This window comes from Morone saxatilis, unplaced genomic scaffold (assembly GCF_004916995.1).
Source record: "Morone saxatilis isolate NCDOM2014 unplaced genomic scaffold, NCSU_SB_2.0 Contig11, whole genome shotgun sequence".
NCBI lineage: Eukaryota > Metazoa > Chordata > Actinopteri > Moronidae > Morone > Morone saxatilis.
The window spans coordinates 26938961-26948837 of NW_023339663.1; the positions used below are offsets into that span (position 1 = coordinate 26938961).

Here is a 9877-nt window from a genome sequence, read left to right on the forward strand (position 1 = left end):
AGTCAAGCCCTTGACTTCGACACTCCAAACATGTAAAATATGGGCAGTTTGGTGCCTCGGCTCATGCTAGTGTGGCTGCTGATGTGTGAAGAGAGCGCCTCCATGCCTCACAAGCCTTGTTAATATGAGATGCCGCATCTAAAACCAATCATTTTTACCACATCAGCTATGGATTTGTGGCGCGGTCTGGGAATCCTTTTTAATCCCTCTAATTCTTTCTCTGCTCCTAATCCGTTTTTAATTCAACTCTCTGTGTGACTTACAAGGAGTCAAGTCTAAAATGTAGGCGTAGGATGCTGTCAGCTTATTTTGGCGGACTCCTTTTCTCAGTTTAATACCTGTTTCAATATGGCTGGAAGAGCACAATAGAGGAAGAGATTTTGAAATTTAGGTGGGACGTGTTGTCTGGCTTCAGGGTTCAGACAGATGCTTTTCGTCTGGAGCCATGAAGTACAAGTTTCTGCTAAGATGAGGAGGAACAGATATCTGACCGGAGCTCTGACTTCCAAAGTCATTATAGAAGTCACCCAGTCATCTTTTCCCTGTTGCTCCCATTCAGTGTTAAATGCATGCCTTGACCTTTAGCACCAAAGAAGTGGGGACCTTTTTTTTTTTTGGATCAGTCTGGCAGTCTCATCATTCCATTAGCAAACAGACCAGGCTAAAGGTCAAATGTCAGAGGAGAAAAAAAAGGAAGGAAGGAAAGAAGGAAGGTCTGTGGAAGAATGAAGAACAAATGGAAGACTTGAGTGAGTCTTTTGTTGTCGAAACAGTGATGTAAGACTGTTTGAGTGGGAAGAAAACAAAACTAAGAGCCTACAGCCATAAAAACGCTCTCTGAGGCTTCACTTCGGCTCAGCAGTGGTGATGTTTAAGTATGTTTACCATATGTTAGCGTTCTGATATTTGCAAATTAGCACTTAACACAAAGAAGATTTGAAGCTGACGGGAACATCAAGTTCTACAGGTATTCAGTGGTGAACAAAAGCATTGGACAAATTAAAAGCTTCAACTAATGATGGCACTATATGAAAAGTTAAGAGGTCAGCAATGTTCTGAGGGGTGCATGGATGTGTATACCAAATTTCACAGCAATCCATTTAATGAAATATCTCACAGAGCTCAAAGACGGTCAGGGGATGACTGAAGTCAGTAGGATACTTTGCTGGAAAACAAGAATGCCATAACAAAATTTCAAGACAATCCATCAAATAGTTGTTGAGATATTTCAGTCTTGATCAAAGTGATGGATCGACTGACATCCCTAGAACCATGCTGCTAGCTTGGCCAGAAACAAAAGGAAGACTCCTTTAGTTCCTAGGTTTCTGGAGTGAAGAAATGAAAGACAGACACTTCCAATAAATGTAACCATCAAACCCTAGCACAAGAAATAAACATTATGATGGCTAGAATTGCTCCTTTGCTACCAACCACAAGCAGCCAGTCTATCTAAACTCACCCGCCGCAATGTGATTATTAGACCGACCGCGGCCGGGAATGCTCTTTAGAGGTCTGGTGTACTTTATGGTACATGTGAATCGCCAGTGCCCGCAGTTTGCTGACAAATCATGTACCTACTTTCCTCCCTCTGAGGTGCCCCTTTCCTCCCTGCTTACGACTCTCACCCACATGTCTCTTACCCCCCAAACTTCCAATAAAAACTAATTTGGCCTCTAGGGAAATCAAGCCAACTTTGGCTGAGGAGTGGCACAGACTCCCAGTATCCCATTGGCCTTTCTGTACATCGCATTCTACTACTACCTCTCTCTTTCTCTCTCTTTGCCTCTCATTCTTTCTGCCACTCACTCAAACTCCCCACTTTTCTATGGCTAAGAATTTCTTCTTGACCCCCACCTGCCCCTCACTGCAGATGAATGTGCAGCTGCAAAAAGGGGTTTCCACAATACGCTTATTGTGTACACTGGACATTTATATGGATGGGTGCATGATCCCTACTCGCAAATTCAATAGTCTAGCTTTTAGTGTCGTCACAAAAAGATCATCCCTTTCTTCAGATTTCCATCTCTTTCACAGAGAGCTATTTGTCAACTCGGTTATGAGTGAACCCGGCCATCCACAGAAGAGCCCCTTCAATCTCATTCAACACTTCCTCGCCTTCAGAGATAATTTGAGAATCAATTAACCTGAAAAAAGAATGCTCCGTAATTTGGTTCCATGTAATGCAATGTAATGGATCTGGTGCATATTGCATTAGCTTTGAACAAAGGCAAGAGGGATCAATGAGTCTTCCATTATCATAACTGATTTACAGCCATAACCTGTGTCATTACACTGATAGGAGACCTACTGATGGTGAGGTTGAGGGAGCAGGCCGGTGCTTACATGGCATAATAGACCGTCAGGTCCGATAGATTATTATAACACTTCAGACGGCAACATCTTCACCTACTATCATTGGAAGTGGATCTATGTTACCAGGGTCCTAAGTTCCCTAAATCTAACCATAACCCTAGAACTGGGTAACATAAGACCCTGGGAACATAGGAATGACCCCTTATGGTCCACCTTCAAAATGTATCTTGGATGTGATATCAAGGTAGCTTGTAGTATTCAGACGTACACCTTTGTTAATGGAAAGCTCACCCTTGAATACCCTGACAATGATGCTGAGAAAACAGTCTCACCACAAGGTCCATTTAGCAGCTGTAGCTATTGGTCAGATCACTTGATCTTTATCAGCAGATGGAGTTTGCTTAGATATCAGACTTTAAGATGTTCCAATTTCCTTTTTTTTTTTTTTACAGAGAACTTAAGGCACCTCTCATCCATGTTGGCAGAATTTGAGAAAACAATATCACTACAAAGTCAATTTAGAACCTGTTCTAGGTCTTTTGATCAGATCACATTATCATAACTTACTTCTTCCACAACCTTCTATCTATCCAAAGGGGTTCCTATCCTTTTTTGGTACAAACTTTCCTTTAATCACTATTCTCCTTTTCCATTCACCAATCTGGTTTTTAACGTCTCTGCTGTATACACTATTTGTGCAGTTGACTGAGAGTTCATGATTAATGATTTGCTTTGTCTGAGGAAGACCTGTATTTGGTCAAAATGTTGCAAATGAAATTACAGGGAGCTGAGTTAAGATGTGTGCACGACTGCTCTGACTTAATGATGGTGATAACATAGTGAAGGTTTCTGCATAATAACAGCAGTGCAGTATGGCTGTATTGGCTGAATGACAAAAACCTTTTTGAATAGGGAGCTACACATTTGTGTTTTGAGTGGCTTGTTTCCTGTTTAGGGATAGCAGTTACATGACTGACTAGTGATTATGTGAAATTTATGCTCTTAAGTAAACCCACTACTATATATATATATATACACACACACACACACAACTCTTTCAAACACATACAACTCTGTATGAACACTGGGATTAGCTGTCATCTGCTGCCCCCTAGTGTTGAACATTAAAAATGGCATCAAGGCTGCAGTGGTGTGAGCTGGTGTTCAAATTATGGAAGTATTTCACTGATACATAAACAAAGTCTCAAATCCAACACATTAAACACTCTGACTTATTAAAATGGGAGAATGTCACAAGAACAGAAATAGCAAGAATAGATGAGTGAACATTTCTGAAAAAAAGAAGCACTGTACACAGATAGAATAAAATGTATTTTGTTACTTTATCACTTTAAGAAAGGCAGTACTGGTATGAGGACACAAAAACAAACAAAACAAATGTGATGAATGGACAGAAAAAGATCTATCAGCATGGAGCTTAAACATGGCTAGACCACTACTACTCTACATGCTGGATTAACACAAAGCAAATACAATCTAACTAGATTGTACTTGTTAAGTTTCGGAATGCAGAAAGAAAAGAAAGGGCTGTTCCTTGCTGTTTGGGAATTTCTTCTTATAGTCTAATGAGTCTTTAAACCTGTCTATAACATCGCTGATTTATGCCAACATCTCAACCACAAAGAGGGACATTTTCACCAACAAGACAAGCAATTACCTAACCGTAACAAACTTCCCCTACAGTCAGACTTGAAAATGACTGAGTGAATAAATCTGAGCACTCAGACAACCTTTATACAAAGATTACATAACTTTTTATGAGGCAGGTCACGTCAGTGGAGCCAGCAATCACATTTGGTCCATTAAGCCAGTAGGGCAGCAACAAAATATTATAGTCCATATTGATTAATAAATATATCAGTTTTTCATTTTTAATCACTCATTTAGTCTAAAAATGCCAAATATAATGAATAGGCCCTGTCACAGGCTATCTCAGTGCCAAGTGACATCATTTAATTGCTTATTTTTCTAAGCAACAGACAAAATACAGTGTTACATTTCTAATGATATAAATCAAAAAAGAAAGTCAGATTATCATATGTGAGAAACTGAACCAGCAATGTTTCAGTATTTTTCTCGATAAATGACTATCATACTCACTAACTTGTCATGGGTTATTTTTTTCCTCATTTGACAAATTACTTTATGAAGTTGCTATATAACCCATTCAAAGCTGCACTGGCAGGCTGGGAATGTCATGGCAATGTGCACAATAGTCATAGAACTTCTCCCCTGCAGAACCAAGGTGGTTTAAGTTGTGCTTGGTCTCACTAGTTACAAAGATATATTCCCCTTTTTAAAAAAAAATGTGTTTATCTATGTTAAATGGTCACAGCATAACGAAAGCAGCAGAATGGTGTATCAAAGTGCCTTTACTGAGGCAGAGAAATACAGCAATAGACTGTCCGTACCTGCATTTACATGTGTACAGCAGTCTACACCTATGTAAAATATATGTATGAAATGTGGTGCTAAAATGTTGTCAGTGTATTCCTGATGTGTATAAAACAACACGCACATACAAAGTCACACACACACAGCTCATGTTTAGCTTAATTTTAGCCCACACCCTACCGCTCTCCCTCCCTCCCTCCTCCCACTCCTCTTCCCCTCTCTAAAACACCCCAGGAATCAGCCGGTAAGGCACAGTGTCTGTGTAGCGTTTCCAGTCCTTGCCATACTTGCTGCTGCAGCGGTGCTCATCGCGCACACAGCGGTGGACCAGCAGGATGGTCATGTAAACAATGTAGAAGTATGGGAGTATGTGGCCGAAGCCGCAGGCGGCGCAGTAGGCCAGCGACCCCATCAGGTCACCGGTGTAGTTGAAGTGCCGGGCCACTCCCCAGAAGCCTGAGGTCAGGAGTTTGCTGTGGTGGACGCCACCGTCGGCGGAGCGGTATGAGCACTCGATGTACGTTGGCTTCTGGCCCCAGATGGAGCAGGAGCCCTCGGTGCGCCGGAACAAGTCCTTCTGGTGGTTGGTGGAGCGGAAAATGTAATACCCAATGAGGCCGAGCAACAGGACAGCCAGGGCGTGAGCGTTTGTGAGCTCGACTGGGTGGTACACCAGGTACAGACCCTAAAGGGCAAAAACACATTTATTATTGCTCAAATGAATCTGTTGTTTCGATGTCTGTGCTAGAGCGTGGCATACACTCAAATACAGATGAGACTCGCACACACATTCCATTCTTTTTTTCAATTTCATTTCATTCAGATGCTTCAATTTTAAAGTTTAACTAGAAAGAAAAAGTTATAATAATGATTATGGGGATGACAAGTATTTGATAGAGGGTGACACACAGACACAGAGGATTTAACTTCAGATTAGCACTGAAGTTTTACATTGTGACATTACTCTAAAATCCACAAAAGCTATGAAAATTGTTTTTTCCTGATATCAGAGAGGTATTTAAACATGATGCCACTAAGGACCACCAAAGATATCAATTCATATTGAAGACATAATCATTACTGTGTGTGATTAGCATGCATGAGTTTGTTACCTGCAGTGTGTAGAGGTAGGGCAGCCAGACACAGTCACCCCAGCCCAGGTACCATCCAAAGTGGTCATGGCAGATATCAATGGTCTTCAGGTACCACGCCTCATTCCAGAAGAAGTCCAACACATAAAGGGCCTATGAGAAAACACAATCTTCCAGTTGTTATTATGACCCACGAGCAGTTTTAAAAAAAACTCTTAACTTAATAAAGTCAAAGAAGGGTGGAGATTTATCTTTAACAGAACCCAATTTAATTCAATTCATTTCATTTTCCAAAATCCAGAATGGTTTTGTGTTGATTCCATTCAGTTCAGTTCAGCTCTGCTGTTATGTATCCTGAAAACTCAAACTACATTCAACAAGTGAGCAACACTGTTGCTTCCTTGAATATAGTAATTGTGTAAAGTTCACATTATAGGCTAAATGGTTATAAAACTGTAGACCAAGGATTTATTTTTGTTGGAGAATGCAAAACTAAAACATCTCTTTATTTCTTTAGGTCCACCAAAGGTGCAACAGTTGAGCAACAATTATAAAAGACCTGCACTACTTGCAAGGGTGTCATCATTATACACTATTATACAAAAATGAATGCTATCCCATACAGCTGTACTGTAGGCACGGACTGTCAGTGGACTGGGCACACGTAATAACTCAGTTTCCACAAAGTAGACATTTTACGCATCATGCAGCTCGAATTAAATCACTTACACAGGTAACCACATTCAGCACAGATTTACACACTTTACTGAGTAAGGGTGGAAATGCAAAGATTTCGGGACATTTGATCAGTCGAATAAAAATCTAAAATCGTTTTTTATACGCTCTTTAACATTGCCATGATGAAAGCCTGATCTCTCTTGGTATGTTTTCAGTTTTCTGCCTTCCACAGGATCAGCACACAGATTCGCTCAGTTCTTCAACAGACAGTGATCCATCCATATTCCCCCTTACCTGCAGTACGTTGACGAGGATCATGGAGTAGGTGACGTGGCCGTACAGTTCTTGCTGCTTGGCCATGTAGGACAGATTGATAAGAGTCCAGGCTATGATGCCGGGGCGGCCGTTGAAGAAAAGCTTGAAGTCAAACCACTTGCCAATTCGTGGGTTGAACTCGATGCCCATCATGTAGTTGTAGAAGACGTTCCCTGTGAACTTGCTGGAGAAATACAAAAAGGATTCCAGAAAACAAGCTGATAAAGTTGTGTACTAATTTGTAGAACATGTGTCCTGTTTACCAGAACTCACCAGTCTTCAGAGTTTGTGGGGAAAAGATAAGCCTTTATGAAAGCAAAGGTAGACACAGCGTAGCCCAGTATGTTGGCACACCACATCAGGGGGATCCAGTTGTCGAAGATGATGGTGGGAGAAAACCAGTGGAAATAGTGGGCATTGGCAACCCACAGAGCGTGAGTGATCAGCCAACACTGCAGCCCATTGACCTCATACTTGTTAATCAGGCCTAAAGTAGTGAACAGGAAACAACACAGGTTTGATCATCAACATTTTATTACAGAATTCTATCACACCCTCCGAAAGCATTGAGCCAGATTGCTGTAATGTGTGTTTATTACCAGCAGGAGTCCGTGCTCCGTCCTGCACTCCACCAACGTAACCAGGAAGAAACTTATGCGTAATGTCAGGAATGCACATGTACAGGAACACCTAAGGGACAACACAACCTGTTACTTGCTAACATTTGCCAAGAGCTGAGGACAATGCCTCTTATTCTTACCTGGAAGGCCACCCAGATGGCATATATCTTGGCGGCGGACCAGGTGAAGGAGGGCGAGCGGGCCCAGATGGAGAGCAGCGTGGTGTCTCCTCTGTACAAATCAAACAGAGGCTGGCTGACAGAGCACTGGTACTGATCACAGGCCATCACAAAGTAGAAGACAATGAAAGGGGCGAAGCAGAGGAGGCCAACCACGGCAGTCAGGGAAAACCAGTCCACCTCCCTGAGAATGAATCACACATACATACAGTATGAGAACAGCTGAATATGATGGCAGATTCAAGCTTCAGTGCTTGTCCACATAAGTTCAGTTGACTGTCTCATGTGTTTTTTACCCTTCATGTCTATTTTCTTCTGTTTTACATGCGTAACTTCAGTAAAATGTGGGTGACCTACACTCAAAACTGTGCCTGAACGCCTCCTGTGCAGACTTAAAAAGAAAAAGCATCGTCATTAAACATTAGTTATGTCATATGTAACTTTATACGCTACTGAAGGCTATTTTTATGAGAATTACTATGAACTTGATGCACTCTGTATTCTTCCTCATCGCTCCCTGGCATGTCCCTAAAAACATTATATAGTTTAATGTCAGTAGGTCATAAGGGCATGAGGTCACCAGTTCATCATCATCCTCCTCCTCACCTTTCATGTAATCATGCTATAATCCCAAAGATATGGTGATACTTAGATGATATTGGGATGAGTCTATCACTGAATTACATGGATTTGGACAGCTGGATTCAAAAGTCCTACATCACAGCTTTACTTTTACTCTAAAGTTATTCCCTTCAATCTCAATTTACATTTTAACAAGAGTTTTTGAATTAGGTGAGTGTAGGTTTGAATTTCAGGCCCAAAACTCAACGTTGTGATGACCTTGTGAAGTGTTTTAGTGAAGTACATTAAATCACGCTCTCTCAGCTGGTTGGTGCGAAACACCTGTTTTGATGTTTTTAATATTCAAAAGAATAAGCTACATGCAGTTGGGATGTGTTTACTCCGTTTATAATTAAGACTGAGGTGAGGTTTACTGGCCTATTTGAAGACTACATTTGCCTGGTTGGAATTCTGTGAGGTTTACGACTTAATGGCCATGAGACAAATGTTGGTCCCAAGGTGAAACCAGTTGAGTACCACTGCATTAGATTACAAGATGGCCTTTAGCAACCTGTTACATCATTTCAACTCACCATGCTCTCCCCCACTGTGCTGGCTGCTGGCTCTCCTCAGACTCTCTCCCATTGGCACTGTGCTGGGTACGTCTCCTGGTGGCCTCCATGGTCACTGCACCTTTCATCTCTGTTGAAGGATCAGGTTATCAGGTTAACATCAGTCGTCATGCAGCACCATGCTGTACTTTGCACACTGCTACGGTGCTTTTACCGCAGCGCAACACACAGTGGCATTCACCAAATGTACAAGCAACAGGTACAGTGATGGCACCAATGGGGGACAAAGATATCATCTTCATTTGTTTTCACAGATTTTGTTCTATTTTAACACACGTTTAAAGGTGAAAGTATCACGAGAGGTCAGAGCACAGTTCCACAAGCCAGATAAACAGATAAAGAGGTAACTGGGGGAATTAAAGTGCACGTCCTTGGCGATAACAAACAGAGCCTTGATAAACGTACAGCAGGCTCTGATGCCACCATGTTTGTTTAACTGGAATATAATGTTTTGTGCCTTATTGGCATTAATAAAAAAATTGCTGTTGCCAAAAACAATAATCACATATTTTTCAATACCATACATTCATTTACAATTCCTATAATTAAATACATCTACAGACACATATTTGGCGACTAGATGAGCTGCTGTCCCTTCACAAAGGAGAACTTAATGTTGGAAAATCCTTTTGGGTATTTCCTCGTAGGGGAACTCCTCTCTGTTTCTATTTGTCCTGCCTGTGTTCCAGTTTCTATGGCTCGTTGTTGGTCATAATACGGTAAACACATCATATTGTGAGTATTTTGTCAGATATTGTGCCAATGATCTTTTTTGCCTCCCAAATTGAATTTTCACTGAAAAAAAAACCCCTGAGGAGGTCTGTACCGAACATGTAGACCAGGCTACCTCTGGAGCACTACAGTACTTCATTATAATGCTGGTCACAGACTTTACCTTCATCAAAACAGTACAGCTCTTGAGAGTTGCATATTGCAATTTTGATAATATAATATATCAATTCATTGTTCATCTCTACACTGCTCACTGAGCCTGTATTAGGTCAGGATCATTCTTTATTTCATTTAACAATTCAGTTTACTTTGGGTTTCCTCTCTCCCCTCCCTCTCTCCCC

At 41.3% G+C, this 9877-nt stretch overlaps 1 protein-coding gene across 1 annotated transcript in view; it reads right to left on the bottom strand.

Annotated features, from left to right (window-relative positions):
- Positions 1 to 3627: 3627 nt before the first annotated feature.
- Positions 3628 to 9877, bottom strand: part of dhcr7 (7-dehydrocholesterol reductase) — a 6861-nt gene continuing 611 nt past the window's right edge. Inside the window, exons 2-8 of the mRNA XM_035682133.1 lie at positions 8766 to 8874; positions 7573 to 7795; positions 7412 to 7502; positions 7086 to 7299; positions 6792 to 6996; positions 5841 to 5972; positions 3628 to 5413 (exon numbers count right to left, since the gene is read on the bottom strand). Coding sequence (XP_035538026.1) covers positions 4949 to 5413; positions 5841 to 5972; positions 6792 to 6996; positions 7086 to 7299; positions 7412 to 7502; positions 7573 to 7795; positions 8766 to 8872 — 1437 coding nt within the window. The 5' untranslated portion in view covers positions 8873 to 8874 and the 3' untranslated portion in view covers positions 3628 to 4948. The remainder of the gene's footprint in view (positions 5414 to 5840; positions 5973 to 6791; positions 6997 to 7085; positions 7300 to 7411; positions 7503 to 7572; positions 7796 to 8765; positions 8875 to 9877) is intronic.